General features: G+C 32.7%; 3 protein-coding genes across 4 annotated transcripts; all 3 read right to left on the reverse strand.

Annotated features, from left to right (window-relative positions):
* Positions 1 to 508: 508 nt before the first annotated feature.
* LOC132737364 (uncharacterized) lies at positions 509 to 6,023 on the reverse strand. 2 transcript variants are annotated; one of them, XR_009626727.1, is made up of 5 exons: positions 5,603 to 6,023; positions 5,301 to 5,379; positions 4,951 to 5,067; positions 1,462 to 4,235; positions 509 to 1,169 (listed from the first exon to the last, which is right to left on the reverse strand). XR_009626727.1 is itself a non-coding variant. In XM_060724634.1 (4 exons), the coding sequence occupies exons 1-4, from the start codon at positions 5,993 to 5,995 to the stop codon at positions 4,084 to 4,086; spliced, it is 741 nt and encodes a 246-aa protein (XP_060580617.1). In that variant the 5' UTR covers positions 5,996 to 6,023; the 3' UTR covers positions 509 to 4,083. The 2 variants fall into 2 exon arrangements, 1 of the variants encoding a protein (XP_060580617.1); XM_060724634.1 differs by having other exon boundaries at positions 509 to 4,235.
* A 4,502-nt stretch (positions 6,024 to 10,525) lies between these two features.
* On the reverse strand, positions 10,526 to 12,632 carry LOC132737365 (uncharacterized). Its single transcript, XM_060724635.1, has 4 exons — positions 12,214 to 12,632; positions 11,854 to 11,932; positions 11,544 to 11,660; positions 10,526 to 10,972 (listed from the first exon to the last, which is right to left on the reverse strand). Exons 1-4 carry the CDS (start codon positions 12,595 to 12,597, stop codon positions 10,827 to 10,829), a joined length of 726 nt encoding a protein of 241 aa, XP_060580618.1. The 5' UTR covers positions 12,598 to 12,632; the 3' UTR covers positions 10,526 to 10,826.
* A 3,324-nt stretch (positions 12,633 to 15,956) lies between these two features.
* On the reverse strand, positions 15,957 to 17,236 carry LOC132737363 (uncharacterized; the record flags this gene model as incomplete). Its single annotated transcript, XM_060724633.1, is given in 3 exon segments — positions 15,957 to 16,504; positions 16,764 to 16,880; positions 17,155 to 17,236. Coding segments are annotated over 3 exon segments (351 nt in total). The 3' UTR covers positions 15,957 to 16,346.
* Positions 17,237 to 17,440: the final 204 nt, after the last annotated feature.

Below are 17,440 nucleotides of genomic sequence, written 5' to 3' on the forward strand. Positions count from 1 at the left end.
ATGTATATAAAAGTTCAAAATAATACATCTGAAATTGTGCACAAGGACTTAATTTGGAAAAGCTGAAGAAAAATCAAGTGACACGTTCATTGTGCGTGTTTGAAGGGAAGAAATTTAAAAACAGTTAATCCAAACACCAAAGGAAAATAGAAACCATAATTTCAAAATTGTTTTTATGAATGATTTTCGGAAATTAAATTTCTGCATCTTAAAAGGGTTCAAATTTATAAGTTAATTATTAATAATAAAATGTGATGTTGAAAAATGGGGCAAAAATTTAGGTTCAATCTGACAGCAATATTCCTTTGTATCTAGAAGATAATTGTTGCATATTGTAGTTTTATTAGCCTTATGCAATCTGGAGGCGGACAAATTATTCTTTGGTTTCTTGAATTCCCGGAGTTAGGTCTACAACGTCCTTACCTGATACACGGTACTGTACGATAAAATTATCCTTCTGTGAACATGACATAAAGAGGCATTATTGTCCTCGCAAGTAAAATCACCTGAAATTTAAGAAAAAGTACGAACAAATTAAGCATCGGAATCATGCACAAATTTGTAATGAATGCATGGGTGAAATTGTAAAATAATTATACTGTCGACAACTTATAGAAATATAATAGATATGTCAAATACACGTACAGTGTGATGTTCTTCCAGCCGTTCGGATGCAATAAAGTCAGACCTGGCGGGATATTAGTAAATGTTTTATTCTTTTTCTCGACCTTTCAGTATGCATTAAAATATAGTTTATCTTTTTGTCGATGTGACGGGATATATATGTTTAGTAGTTTACTGTACAAAACGCTATAGTTTACAGTTGACATTATTTAATGAGAGAAGGTTTTTCAACAAGTTCAATTAATTTAGTAATGTATTGATACAAATATAATATACTGTTTATCACATGCCTAAATTAGAACCAATTTGCAGTCAAAAGATTCATTTTGCATTGATGCAACTATTATGTAACAAGACTCTATTAAAAAATTACGCAGATTTCTAACGGAGTCGTACAACATGCACAAGTATGTGATTAAACTTGTTACCGATTTTCCAAACTGTTGGTGTAGTCAAAATCTCCAACGGCGCTGGACTTCCAGAAAACTGGTATGTTGTCACGTCAAGGCCATTCAACAAACCCTTTAACACCATTGACGCATTCTCTGCAAACGTTTCCAAAAATCAAATTACAATTATAAACGGGGTTGAATAAAATAACAACAAGAAATGTCACGTTACATTTGTAAATGTTTGTCTGACTTTGATTCATAGTGTATTTATTTTGCATTTTTTAATACAGTTTGTCTTCTTTGTAACTTTACAGCTTATTTTATAATGATTCAAACTCAACAAGTATTTTTACAGCAAATTAATGATAACAAAAGTCATAATGAAATCTGTTGATTGTGTACATCAAAGACAAATTTGACAACATAATAATATTGACTATTGTACCGGGGACACAAACTATTTGCATATCCGCAGAGTTTGGCTGCTTCATACAATTGTCGCCATCTATGTCATATATAGTTCCCTGAAAAAATGTTTGTTTCTTTTCCCACACTGAATAAGTTTTATTATATCATGTCATCTAATAATAAACATAGATTATTACTGATAAGTAAGTACTTGGACAAAGCTTTTGATTTACGATCTAATACCATGGAACAAATGATAAATAGACGAAATTAATGATATATTATTAACACTACTTTGTTATTTGTTAATTTCAAAACGAATACTGATATTTGAAATGTTTATATATGTATCTTGTAGTTATGTGTGCTATATTTCAAGATCTATGTATGTATATGTTTTGTATGTATTGCCAAAGGCAAGGATTTGCCGATTTGCAAATAAAATTTGAACTTTGAACTTTGTTTAATTTATTAAATAAAGATTAATTCTCGTAATTATTCGTAATTATTTATGGTTTTGATAACATTAAAAATGCTGCTTTTGAGAATTGTGAAAACAATAAGAATAAGAGGTAAAATAAAGGCTTCGTATAAGATATATGTATAATGTGTGATTGAAAAACAACCCATCACGTTGAGACTCGATTAGAAAGTACATACTGTTGCAAAGTCTTTGATAAACGTTGATGTCCTATATTCATGTGTTGATGATCCTGGCGTTGATAATGTAACATTTACATGGATGTAAGACTTTTTGTTTGTTTCATCGAAAGCGATTTTTCCAGTTCCATTATAGTACACAATCGTAGTTTTGTTTTCTATTGTCAACTTGGCACTAGCGATGATAAAAACTTTGGCTTCCCATCGTCCATTAGCACAACAAATGTTGCCAAGCGGGCTTCTTTTACTTTCTCCGAATAATTGTTTCAAGTTTTGATGAAACTTTGTATAATCCGTAAATTGTTTAGTAAAGTTAATATTGTATCCAGCAGAAAAATTGATCGAACTTGCAAACAGAACTTGCAATATTAAACAGTTAGACATATTTTCACATTGTTTATGCTATTATATAAATGTTACTAAGATGTGTCATTTATAAGTTTTCATACGTGTGGTAAGTTTTATCACCATTATTAAGCGATAGGTAATGAAGTATGTGTTTACTTTGACGAAATGAAATATCAGTAAACAAAAACAGCTTTTGTACTTTTTGAATTCTTTTTTATCTAACGCTTAATCAAAACGATCCTGCAATATTTCAATTATGTCGTTTTGAACGTTCGTTAGGGAATCTTTATTTCTCTCTATTTATACATATCACCAACAAATGGAGATTATATTGAGTTGTGTGTATGTGTGTGTTATACGTGTCTACTCTATATGTTTAATCTCCGAAATACTTAATTTGCCTGAAAGTGTCTTTACTTTAACTCATTACTGGATGGGCATTTTGTGAAAAATGGCTGTTTTCATTGGAAAGCCTCCTGTTACAAGTTCAAATTGCTACGAAACTTAAAAAGATGCTTCAATATTTATCAAACTTTGCACAAATGTTGACTGACTGGACCATAGCCGTTGTAACGGCATGCTCAATCTTTAATTTTCTGTTATCATGGCAACGAGGGGACATCTCAAAATTGCCAAAAATCACTATTTTACGTTGATTGTTTCCATCAAAACTGATTTCAAAGTGTCGAACAAAAGCTTTTCTGCTTTGGTTACATGTTACCTTCTGATCGACCTGAGGCCAATTTTAACCTCTCACAAGTCCAAAACTTCTTGGCGATGAGGTGGTGGGGGGGGGGGCTGTTAGACCCTTCAAATCCCTAAGCTGAAGGGGACACATCCCCCTCTTGCACCCCCTGATGTGTGTATTTGATAGGGCACGGCGCCGACAGTGATCACTTTTTTAAACAACAATTTCTTAAACGAAAACAAGTGTTGTGGCTCTAAATATGGCATTTTTATCAACATTTGATGCCTCAGAAAAGGGGGAGGGGTGAAAAGGCGTGAAAAGAACACGTATATATGAAGCAATGGGATAAAACGGGCAATCAAAAAGCTACAACAACACATTTTAAAGATGTGTCCTTTTGTCTATTTTGGCTCATTAATAATACTGCTTTCTTACAATTCTAAACAATATTATATCCATTGCAATTGCCTTTTTAGATAAATGGGTTGTTTGTTCCATTTTAACAAAAAAACAAATATATTTCTATAGACTTATAGTAAATAATTTATAAATCAGAAAGTAATTAAGCGAAGCACTTTTTAAAAATCATTATGTATTTTTTTATATACATGTGTATCATTGTAAATTCTATATTTATACGAACTTCATATCGCAATATGTATGTAACTGAAAATTCTTTAAAGTAGTTTTAATTACATTTTCAGTTGAAACTGAAAAGGGGTAAATGCGCAACAGCTGAACCAGACACAATTCGTTTACCCCGCTGTGTTTGTGCTTTTATTTAAATTCATTAAATATGTGTTACTAAAAAGTGTCAAATTAAGAGAGAAATGTTGAAAGACCTTGAAGGACAAACAATTAGTGAAACGTCTTTCATATCATTAATGATACTGGCCTATTCTCTTGATTATCAGAGTGATACAAGAGTGAGTAGGTGAGGAGAAACGTCATATAAATGCTAATCTAGTTGCAATCTGCTGGGGGCACAAATATAGATGGATCTTTTATTCCCGGAGTGATATCTACGACATCAACATCATACACTAGTAAAGGTGATACAGCCGGATCATCTACGAACATTGCATAGGAGAACATTATTGTCTCACAGTCCTTACCTGAAATTATAAGAACGTTTCGTAATAAAAGTGCTTAAGTAGTGAAGGAAAGCAATTTTATTTTATTTATTTTTAACCACGTTATTATTACTTCTATTTAGTTCTCACTCGAAGAACCATTTCATTGGACTGGGTGAAGTCTATCTACCCCTAACAGTGAATGTGCCATGCTACGGAACACTTAATTATTATCTCAGTACTTTTATGAAACGTCAAATATGATGTTTTTAGTACTTTTTGTGAAACACAAAAATGACGTTTTCAAAAACAAACGGTTTGTTTGTAGTGTTTGTTTTGATTTACTTCAATGGTGCCGAATTGTTATTGTTGCGCCTATTGTTATTAACTGTTGTTCAGGGACACAGGCAATAAGAAATGACAATGTTATATGACGATGTATGACTTTCAAAAAATGAATTCAATATAACACAATTCATTTGAAACATTTCTACGTGAATGGCACCGATAGTTACTTCCATGTAAAAATGGTGGAACTTATGGAACTTACGTATTGTTATTTAAAAAGTAACCGTATTATTGACGCATCGTTATCAAGCATTCTCTTTAATGATATTCTTCCGGTCACGAAAAGCTGTTGAAATATTTGGCTGTTTTGTAAGAATAGACGGGATGTAATAAGATTTTTAGTATCTTTGGGTAGACAATAGGAGACTTTACTTTATGCTTAGTGTCGGCATATAGAAACATGTTTTACCGTTTTGTCGAACTGTTGGTGTTGTGAGAATCTCCAATGGTGGGGTACTGTACTTGATCTGGTATGTTGTTACGTCTACGCCATCAAACAAACCTTTCGACATCATTGTTGCATTCCCTGAATAAAAAAAAACATCAGAAATGGAACCCATTAAAATAGAGTTTAGTTAGTGTTTGGTTCTATTTTAGTATTCTATAAGAACATAATAACTTTTTATTTATTAATTTAAGGACAGTTTAACTATTATATAACTAAAATGTATAACAATAAAAAGGGAGAACTGTAGGTTCTTATGAGTCATACAAATTGACTATATAAGTGATACCAGCATAAATTATTGGTCAACATACCGGGAACACAAACTATTTGCATGTTCGCTGAATTTGCCAGTTTCAAACAACTATCGCCATTTATTTCATATGTAGTGCCCTGGAAAAATATCTGCTTCGTTTAATTTGATGTAACATCTACGTACTTGTTTGATTTACAAAACGACATTTTAATTGAAAGTTATCAAAGAGAAATATATATTGTTTTTTTTTCTTGTATAAAATGCCATCGTCATAAATTTGAAATCTGAACCATGAAGAACTGAAGGTTCCAATCAATACATATTCTTTGTTTTCTGAATTTAATTATGATATATACATACTGTTGCAAAGTCTTTAATATCCGTTGATGTCTTATAGTCATATTTCGTTGATCCTGGAACAAATTCTGTTACATTAAAACTAATGTAAGATTTTTGATTTGTTTCGTCGAAGGCAATTTTCCCAGTTCCATTGTAATAAACAATAAATGTATTATTCTCGCTAGTCAATTTTGTACTTGCAATTATATATGCATTTGCTTCCCATTGCCCATACGCACAACAAATATTGCCAGGTGAGCTTCTTGTACTTCTTCCGAATAAATGCTTTAAGTTTTGATGAAACTTTGCATGGTTGCCATTATGTCCAGTGTAATGAATATTATATCCAGTGCAAAAACTTGTTAACACATAAAAGAAAACAGTAATAACAGTATTTAAGCAAATGTATGACATATTTATTACCTTACGTAGCCTTTAAATGAACTTTGACATTTTATGGGATACGAGTATAGATTAGATATATCGAGGTAACTAAACCTGATATGTTCTCTTTATTATTAATCAAATACATGTACTAATTCGGATAAGTAAACACTTTTTAACAACTCGACTTTGAGACGATGTTATATGGGAATCACGGATGAATTTGGCTATCGGGTAAAAACGTACATTTTTAGCTTACTCTAAATAACTGTATGATTCTTATCCGATAAAGATCGTTTATGTCTGATTCTTGAATTTGTTTTTGTCTCTGATCAAATTCTAACAGCTCGTGAAAAATTACTGCACTGGATAATTACAACTAAGATACTATACTAGTAATTTCAATCACGATAGTAAACAAAAAATAGATAAATACAGAATCCCTAAAGAAAGCCCAACACGGCAATATTGAAAATGTTGCAGGCTCGGTTTGATTGAGCCTGTTCATGGACGGTACTGGAAAGTGCAAGTTACCGTCCACGCCCCCTAGCACCGGCTTAAGCAGAATTCAACATTTTGAACATGAAATAGTAAAATTTTTAAATTTAGAAACATCCGCAGATGTGTTCATATGGCGGTTATCATGGAACCTTCAATGTGACACTTCCGTGCCATTCCATGAAAAGCGGCGTATGGTCCCCAAGTAATAAAAAGCGTGTGCCCTAAACGAGAAAAACAATGGGCGGAACTAAATAAAATGGAATTTTGAAAGGGGATCAGAGGTTATGAAGCCTGCGTATCACAGATAAGACGTCAAAAGACAAATTTAAAAAGCATGCAACATATCCTAAGGGTGATTCAACATTATTCAAGTAGGAATATTGGAACCACCCAACTAGAAAATGCCGAAAAGTTGAAACTAAAAATACCACAAGCACAACAATAATGTCGTGCTGAACGATCTTCAAGGATCGAAAATATAACATCATTGATTAAATGTACGGGGAGACTTTTTACAGCCGCCACACGGCACAAATAACACGGATGTGATCATAAAATAGATAAATACAGAATCCCTAAAGAAAGCCCAACACGGCAATATTGAAAATGTTGCAGGCTCGGTTTGATTGAGCCTGTTCATGGACGGTACTGGAAAGTGCAAGTTACCGTCCACGCCCCCTAGCACCGGCTTAAGCAGAATTCAACATTTTGAACATGAAATAGTAAAATTTTTAAATTTAGAAACATCCGCAGATTTGTTCATATGGCGGTTATCATGGAAAGATATAGTTTATTTGCGGTAATTTTAAACGGTGATTTCATAGCTGTTACATATACCATATTGTTAACTTCTTTTTAATGAATTTTCAGACAGTAGAAAAAATTAGAGGTATATTTAAATCTCCAAATACTTTTATTTCACAATAAGATAACTTAATTACTATATTTTTATCATCATGTTTACTAATTTTCATAAAATTTCAGTTTAATGTCTTTTAGAAATGCCCTACCATTTGTTTAATGATTCTGTTAATTGATAATGATAAATTCACCAATAATTAAGTCATTCATATATATTGCCATTAATATATTTGAATATACACATACTTGTTAATGTTACAATCCTAAAACATTTTACTCCTCCGTATTTAAAAAAGAATGAATAAATATAAGTTTTATTAGTTAAAGGAAGTAATGGTATGAAAACAGGATGACATAGTGATGTATGCTATAACGAAGGTGAGAACTGGAAAACAATTATGGACGAGCATGTCTAAAATCTGCACTCTTACTTGATTCTAGTGAAACCTTGGACAAATGAAAATAAATTTTAATCTTGTGTTTATGGTACAAATGTAGGCAATGTCAGTTGGAAATTTAAAATCTTAACAAACAATTAGAATAGATTATATGATAAAACGCAGAGTTGAAATCCTTAAAAGTGGGTTGAAATAGGATGTCATTTTGTTTGATTTAGATAATGATGTATTTTTGTGTTTGTGTTTCAATGTTTAGAACGTGAAGCAGTGGGGAGTTTATTCTTGAACAAAGTATATTTGGTATAATCGGTGATGATATATACCTTTTTTGAAAATGTTTATGACAGTAAGTGTCATTTTTATAATTGCGGCTGCTGAAAGAGTTGGGGAGAAACCAGATTATGTCGAAAATGAGATTTTAATCAATGTAAAATTATTACCCGAAGATTATGTCGCAGATACTGCTGTGTTAAGAAAAAGCCAAGATTAGCAAGTAAATGAACATAACAAGTTTTATCACCTTTTTGTAAAACTACTAGATTGAGGATTTAAAATTCATAAGTGTTCAATTTTGTGTTATGTAGGCCCGACATGATAAAATGTGTTACATCTTATAACGTTGAGGAACCAAATGTTATATCTGATCATTGTGCTTGGAAATATTCCATATATTTAATGCTGTTTCTTCAATTTGACCTTTCCAACTTTGTAGCTTCCAGTATTTCTACTTGAATACTGTATTATCACCCTTTGGATATGTTACGTTCTTTCTAACTTTGTCTTTTGAGGTCTTGGCTGCATTTGACGATTTGTTGATGTTTGCATGGTTCAACTAATTCTTAGTTCGTAAATGATATTTGTATCTTAAATTCATATCTATGATTTATTTGGCATGATCATTATATCTGTATTCTATGGTGGCTGATTTGTATGATGGCTGATTTGGGACACTTTTGTGCGACATGTTGTCGCTAGCGACAGCACGACAAAGCTCCAAACGGTGCGTTGATGGACTTTCGGCTTGTCATCATGTCGCTAACGAAGCATGCCAAACGGCGCGTTGTCGTGCGGCTAGTTGTTGCGATGTCACATTGTTGCTCGGCTCAAATCGAAGAATTGACTATTTGTTTAAAGCTACAGGGCGACATCGCGACAATTGGCCACACGACAACTTGCCGTTTGGTGTGCTTCGCTAGCGACAGGATGACAAGAAGACAGTGCGACAAGACGAAAAGGCGATAACGATAAAGGTTGTGTTGTCGCTATGGACAATGCAAGGCGCAAAAGTGTACCAAATCAGCCACCATACTTTATTCAAAAGAAATAAATACCAAATATTTACTTGTTATGTAAAATGATCATTAAATTTTGTTTAGTTTAAATGTATGTAAATGAAATATATAAATCATTTACAAGTACATTGTAGTTATGTTAAAACAGAATGAGTATAAGTACGATCATATCAAGGATAATTTGACATAAGGATCAATAGTTATAGTCATTTCTCATATGTTTACAGATAAGATTTACGTTAACAAAATACATATTGTTTCAGTTACTATAGTTTCTTCATTTTCATTGTTTTCACAGACAAAGAAGGAAAAATAAGATTTTCCGAAAATTTACGTAATTAAAGGGAATCATATCTAAAAATAATTTGTGAAAACAAACGGCGGTCAATTTTCTATTGTTGAGGTATCTGATCCTGAATGTCACTATTTTCATCTCTTTCAGTAGATAACCCTAAAACATACTGACACCTTACTTTATTTTAAAAGATTTTTCGTAATTTTATTTTCAGTCATTATCTAAAGTTTATCCGACTCTATCTTACATTTTGCTATGCTTCAATTATGCCTCCATTTTATATCAACAACTTTAGAATAAAATCTGTTGCATAGAGAATTTCAGCAAATTTTACACCTTGATAGGTAACGAAGAAATAAGCACAAATTTGTTATCAAACAAGGGGATGCTAGCTACATTTTCTTATATATCTGCTTTAAAATTGGCCTAAAACAAGCCAAAACTCACTTTTAGGGGCAGATAAATAAAAAGTACCCATTGCCTGTGTCTAATTGCTTTTACACTTAATATTCTAACATGCACTTTTGACGTCTAGCAAGGCATTTCCAAATGTCTGATTATTTTTGCAAACATGCATCGATGGACGGTTAATAGTAAAATCATTAAACTTATGTACAAGGTGTTGCACAATGCCTTATGATTTTTTAAAAACAATACTGTAGGAACTCTTGCGAGGTTAGTTAATAAATGTGTATTACTTTGCTAGACCTACAGTCTAAGACAAAAAAAACCCCAAAAAACACGACAATATAATGAAAACCGTCGCACTGTTTCAAAATAACTTACACCGGCACATGCTTCTTGTTGTGAAATTCGCAATTTTCAGCTCAAAGCATCCGAGTGAGATACATTTGTTTACCAACTATGTTTATGTTTTTATTCTAAAATTGTCAAATACATGTACTTGTTATTGAAAGTAAAGGCCGTCCAAATTAATAAATGTGTTCAATACGCTTGATACGCCATTTACTTTTGAAAATAAATATACAAGACTGGGTATTGTGGAGAATATCCATGTAGATCGCGAATTTTCTGCCCTATCCGTCAAACTTTCGGATAAGGACCTCGGACACAATAGTATATAGAAATAAACAGAGCGACAAATAGTAAATAAATGCTTGGAATTGGTGATAAAGTTTATTCCAATGTATACCTTAATTAGGTAAATTTATAGAACACAGTAAACAGTACATTATTTTTATACATGTACTTATTATTGTTAAAGAAACCCAAAGTACAAAATATATACTTGTTGACATTATTCGGATTAGGAAAGAAATGTACATAAGTGGGCGTTTGAAAATTGATTATTTATAAGTCAGCTATTTTTCAATCACAATTTTACCAAAATAGACTTTTTTCCTTTGGATGTCAAATACGTACATTTGATATACACTGTACAAAGATAACACCCTCTTTTTGTAAACATCTAAAATCACGTGATATAACTACTTTCAATCCGTATTTAATCCGAGATTATTATGCATAATCGTCGACGTGTTCCAATAACCCAACTAGTTGCAATCTTTAGGAGGCACGAATATAGATGGATCTTTTATTCCCGGAGTGATATCTACGACATCAACATCATACACTGATTCTTCAATTGTATCATCTGAGAACATGGCATAGGAGAACATGATCGTCTCACAATAACTACCTGAAACATTTGGAGCATATTGTAATCAAAGTGATGGAAATTTTTATAGAAAGCGATTTTTTTTACTTTGCAAGATTATTTTTTTTCCTCAGATTAACAAATAGATAGTTATAGTTCTCACTCGAAGAATAATTATCTTGGAATTGGTGGGAGAGGTCCGCGTGAAGTTATGCAAAGGTACTCTATTATACATTCTTATTAACCCTCTCACAGTGAATATGTCTCGCAACGCTACTGTACTTATCTTGGTTGTACTTTTATGAAACGTCAAAAATGACGTTTTTATGTTATTTTAAGAAACACAAAAAATAAGAAAAGAAAAAAAAGATTTTTTTTTATCAAAAATAGAAATTTTGTTCTTACATATTTTTGTAAGAAATGTTCTGATTTATTTAAATGGCACTGAAAACATGATATTGGAACATTTCTCTTGAATAATACAGGTATAGTCACTGTTATGTAAATTGATAGTACTTTAGTATTGTTACTTTAAAAATTAACCGCATTATTGTTACATCGTTATCAGGTGTTCTTTTAAAGTTGTTTACATTTTGCTTAGTGTATGTTTTACCGTTTTGTCGAACTGTTGGTGTTGTAAGAACCTCCAATGGTGGGGTACTGTACTTGATCTGATATGTTGTTACGTCTACGCCATTAAACAAACCCTTCGACATCATTGTTGCATTCCCTGAAGAAACATCGAAAGAAAGCCAACATTTCAATGATAGAAATGCAACACGTTACAGATTCATGTTTTACTGGTTTGTGTTTAGTTATATTATTACAAAACACATTAAAAAAAGAGACATTAAGGTAGGTCCTGCTAGTCATATTAGTTAGTGGACTTTACAATAATTATCACACATTATTGGTCAACATACCTGGAACACAAACTATTTGCATGTCCGCTGAATTTGGCTCCTTAAAACAACTGTCGCCATCTATGTCATATGTAATTCCCTGAAAAAAACCTTTGTTTCATTTTATTTATGCTTCATTTTATTTATGCTTCATTTTATTTATGTAATATTCTTCCTACTTGTTTTACTTTTAAAAGTTTAACAAGACTATAAATTATTTGAAAGTTGTTTAGCTTTATTCAAGAGAAATATGTATTATAGTGTTCTTATATTAAATGTCTTCGTTCTAATTTAAAAATTAACTATGAAATCGAAAAATGACTTTATATTATATGTTGTATGAGTTCAATTATGATATACATGTAGTTACATATTACATACCGTTGCAAAGTCTTTGATATCCGTCGATGTTTTATAGTCATGTTTTGTTGATCCTGGGGCAAATTCTGTTACATTAAAACTAATGTAAGATTTTTTATTTGTTTCATCAAAGGCAATTTTCCCTGTTCCATTGTAATAAACAATCATTGTTATATTCTCGAGAGTCAATTTTGTACTTGCAATTATATATGCATTTGCTTCCCATTGCCCATACGCACAACAAATATTGCCAGGTGCGCTTCTTGTACTTCTTCCGAATAAATGCTTTAAGTTTTGATGAAACTTTGCATGGTTCCCATTTTGTCCAGTGTATTGAATTTTATATCCAGCAGAATAAATGATTAAGACAGGAAATAGAACGGTAATTATACAAATGTGTGACATCTTTGTTACCTTTTGTAACCTTAAATGAACGTTTCATCAAACTTTGACATTTCAATTTGACGAGATACGAGTATAGATTAGATATAAGTAATCTTAATATATTCACCTTATTGGTAGTCAAATATTAATATCGATAAGTATAATAGAATGTTAATCTGTATCAGTAAATAGCGATTACTCATAAAAAGCATTGATTTGGCAGTCCCAACTGCAAGAAAGGGTACATTATGACTTCAAACGTTCATTTGACTTTTAAGATTGGAATTAGCATCAGTTATGTTTTCATTAATTTTGATATGGTCAACGGACTTTTATACATGTACAAACAACAAAATAATTCCGGTTTGATATAAATCAAGTCATGCGCATACTGTCTTTCAGATAAAGTAAGACAACGAGCTTGCTGGATCTACATCAATATTGTAATTAATCAATTTCTAATGGTATCATCTGCCTGACATACAAAATAGTATCCCTAGGGGGATTTTAATAAAGACCCACTATATTTAGAGTGAGCGTAATTAGGGGGAGATCTTTAAATGATTGCCCGATCGCCTAGGCGATGGGCCAATGGTCTGGTTGCAAAAGTGACAGACAAAAATGACCGTCTAAAAAATGAAATCTGCAAATCTGGTCAGTGTACGTTCTTTTGTCATTTGATTTTCGTTTAAAAATGAGATGTGACCAGTCAGGAGGGCCATGTTTTGGCTTTGATAGGCACTTATTACTTTTTTAAAAATTCCAAAGTGAGTTTTGATGACAAGTGCCTCTATGATGTGTTCCATAACTTACTACTATGTTGACAATAAACCAAATTAATCATTTGTGTTTGGCTGGCCAGTTATAGCTTTATCACCAGTATGTTTCACTTTGAGCAACTTTGGCTGATATTGTGCCAACTTAAAGTCACGTGGGTGGGATGGTTGTTAGGTTTACCGTAACTAAACAACTCTAGTTTTGATTTTCAATCTTTCTCTCTTTCATCGTATCTGAATCACTTTGATAAAATTTTAATGTTTTCAGGGAATGACTTTTCTTTATTTAAAACTGAGCTGTGTGATGTTACACTTCTCGTAGATCATGTCTTTGTCTGTATTCCATAGACACTTATAATTCAAGGTAAAACCATAGTAATGTGAAAATACAAATTGACATATCACCATAACATATGAAAATGAGTGCACTTTGTAATTCGTTTGTATTGGCTATTCTCAATACAGGTCAGGACAAACCGGTGTTGCATATTGTTTAGATCAGATCACTTTACATAATAAAAGGAATCATGACACTAACCACACATCAAGAGACCAAATACGAGGTGTTTTTAGAGCTGAAAAGTGCAGGGGGAAACATTGCTACACATGGGTTGTTTTGTTACGCGACAACCAGAACATTCACATAACATTAGTTATTTCATTATAGAAATAATAATAACAATAGAATGATGTTTTTATATATTACTATTTTCCTGCAAGATTTCTTGTATTATTCCTGGTATGTATATTTTTATTTTAATGCTAATGAAATGTAAATAATGTATAATTTTTATTGGTGACATGTGAATTGTATAATGTAAAATATTTGTCAAATAATTGTTTTATTTGTTACGTATTCTACTCCACATATCACATGTATATTATACAATCAGAGGCATTTATAAACCAACACTTTTCAAATTCATCTGTTTCCAAAGCGTTCAGAAATTTATTGAAAATTATACAGGATGTTGTTTGACTGCAATATCCACGCAAATAATTAAAGATCGGTTACGCTTACATTGGATTCTCATGTAAAAAAAAAACACAATTTACATCTGTACAGTATGAAATCCACACATTTTTCTTATTTCATTTCTTTTTTCAGGTAGTTCATGCCGTTGGCCGACATGTGTCCACTATAGACAGTCTCTTACGAAAGTTTCAAACACAGGATATGTTGATAATATACCGAGGCAGCCTCGCCGAAGAGTTACTACACAGCACAAGATGCACAGATTGTAGCGGATCATATCCGATCTGGCTTCAAGACCGCAACCCCTACTGTAAGAGCGACTTTTGGCATACATGGAAGAGCAGTCAGCAAAAGAACCGTCATCAGGCGGCTGCGAGATCAGGCAATCAGAGCTAGGCGCCCATTTGAGGTCTTATTCTGCAATGGGCTCGACAGCACCAACGCATGACTCGAGCCGAGTTGGCAAACATTTTGATTACCAGTCGAAGAACGAATGTTATTGAAGTGTCAGAACGGCCAGAGGAATTTGGACAAGAGTTACATGGGTATTGAAAAGTAACAACCTACATAACTTTCTTGACGTTTGATAATCGCATGGTTATACGTGGTCGACGAACATATTTTTGCGGCCAAAATCTTACTGCTACACTAGTGAACTGACGTAAAATAGTATAACCAGCTTTCAACCTCAGTCACAATATTAGAAAAACGGCGACATTCATACTTCGGAAACATTTTCATTAATTTTCAAGCGCATTTATTTCGCTCATTCTTCTGGTCAGATGTAAGCAAATGGGGTAACCAACTTGCAGTTATCCGCCAATCTTTCAAGTGATTTTTTTTAGAATCTTTTTGATATCCATGCGATACGGGCTGGGTAAGTGAAGAGTCTGGCATCTTTGTCATGATAAACTTGCCTTTATGGAGCGTATGACAGACAGGCAACCTTAATTGACTCATGCCCATATCTTAAATCTATGCATCCACCTGAACACAGTTGATTAGATAATCGTTGTTGCCATAGATATTACAAACATCATTATAAATATTCATAGCAGATTTTGTTCTAATGTTTCTCTAACTTGTATGTATGCCCTTACTTCAGCATAATATTTTAAATGAAATCGTGTAAGGTATTTTTTTTAAATGAATAAAATTCTTAAACGGTTGACTACACATATGGTTGGGGTATAATTTTAAAGCAGTTGTTTCAAAGCATAGCATAGTTTACTCACGAGCTAAATTGAAAATATACTTCATATTACATTACATATTGACCCACCATCGTAATAATGAGTAATTTATCAATAATTTACTGCTTCTTGCAGTATGGAAAATGAAGGTTGACATATTTCTATCTTGTTATGGCAATAGACTTGATATATAAGTTATATTCTTCAACAGTTTTACTAACATTTTGGTCATTTCTTTTACTTCTCTCAATATGTATACAAGGAAAGATATAATGAAAACACGGCGACAAACTATGGTGGTTGATTTGGTACGCTTTTGTGCGTCTAGTTGGCGCTAGCGACAACACGATAAAGCGCCAAACGGCGCGCTGTTTTTTAGTCGTCCTGTCTCTAGCGCGGCACGCCAAACGGCGCGTTGTCATGCGGCGCGTTGTCGCTATGTCGCCCTGTCGCTTAGCTAATAAGCCAATCCTTCAATTTGAATCGACCGACAATGTGACATCGCGACAACATGCCGCATGACAACGCGCCGTTTGGCGTGCCGCGCTAGAGACAGGACGACAGCGCGACAACGCGCCGTTTGGCGCTTGGTCGTGTTGTCTCTAGCGCCAACGCGACGCACAAAAGCGTACCAAATCAGTCACCATAACAAACTGATATTAAATCTGCTATAATGAAGGTGAGAAATGGAAATTGTTAGTGGAGAAAAGGTAAGGATCTAATAGCTAATGGGTTCCAACGGAATCTTGTACAATCGAAAATAAACTTGTATTTAGGGTAACAAAATGTTTGCAATGTAAAATCTCAGCAACCTATTCAAACAGTTTATTTGATACTGTTACATGATTGCGGAGGCAAAAATATGGATGGATCACTAATTCCTTGTTTGATGTCCATAACGTCTAGATTTAGAAGTGTTCCATGGGTGACATCTTTTGGATGAATGACAGATTGAGATACTCTCACTGGATCACATGTATTACCTAAAATATATAATATATAGCATTAATCCCCAACAGTTTCAAACAAGTAACACAATTTTTAATAAGAGAAAGTATAAAACATCTCATACACCTTTTCGGGTGTATTATGTAGATTTGTTAGGGTGTCAGTGGATGATCCACAGACAAATATAGATCGCACATATTATGCTTACATATGCATTTTGGCTTATTTCTTTTCTGACCTACATGTAGTAAATAAGCTACGTAAATAAATTTGTTATACATTTTTTACTATTACCTATGCGAAGAACAGCTGCTGTAACAATTAGCCTTGTACCCGTGTAGGACTTAGAAAATTGGTATGTTGAAATGACCTCTTTTCCTACCAAACCCTTTGACAGATAAATAGCCTCCGCTGCAAGAAAATATAAACATTCATAACATAATGTATAGTCAAGTAAAGTTTTCAAAAGCCACAGCATCACATTGAAGCATTCGAAACTTGGACCGTTTATTAGTCTTTAGTTTTCTTTTAAAATCGGCGCGTTTTCGGCCCTAAACATAATACAGTAATTGAATCGAATCAAATGAAACATCTTTTAAATTTGAAAGCAATTATTACTTGATAAAATCGTTGTATCATATAGTTTATATCATTGATCAATGAAAACTTGTATATATATACTAACCTGGTATACAGAGAGCTTGGATATCTTTCGGTATAGTCTCTTTTGTACAATGACCTTCATCATCAATGTCATACATGATACCCTATTATAACAAACTTTAACACTTATTATATGACATACATGGTACTCTAATATAACAAAATTTAACACTGTACATATGTCATAAATGGTACTCTAATATAACAAAATTTAACACTGTACATATGTCATAAATGGTACTCTAATATAACAAAATTTAACACTGTACATATGTCATAAATGGTACTCTAATATAACAAAATTTAAC

The sequence above is a fragment of the Ruditapes philippinarum genome, unplaced genomic scaffold, assembly GCF_026571515.1.
Source record: "Ruditapes philippinarum isolate M1 unplaced genomic scaffold, ASM2657151v2 ctg13394_1_1_1_1, whole genome shotgun sequence".
Lineage (NCBI taxonomy): Eukaryota > Metazoa > Mollusca > Bivalvia > Venerida > Veneridae > Ruditapes > Ruditapes philippinarum.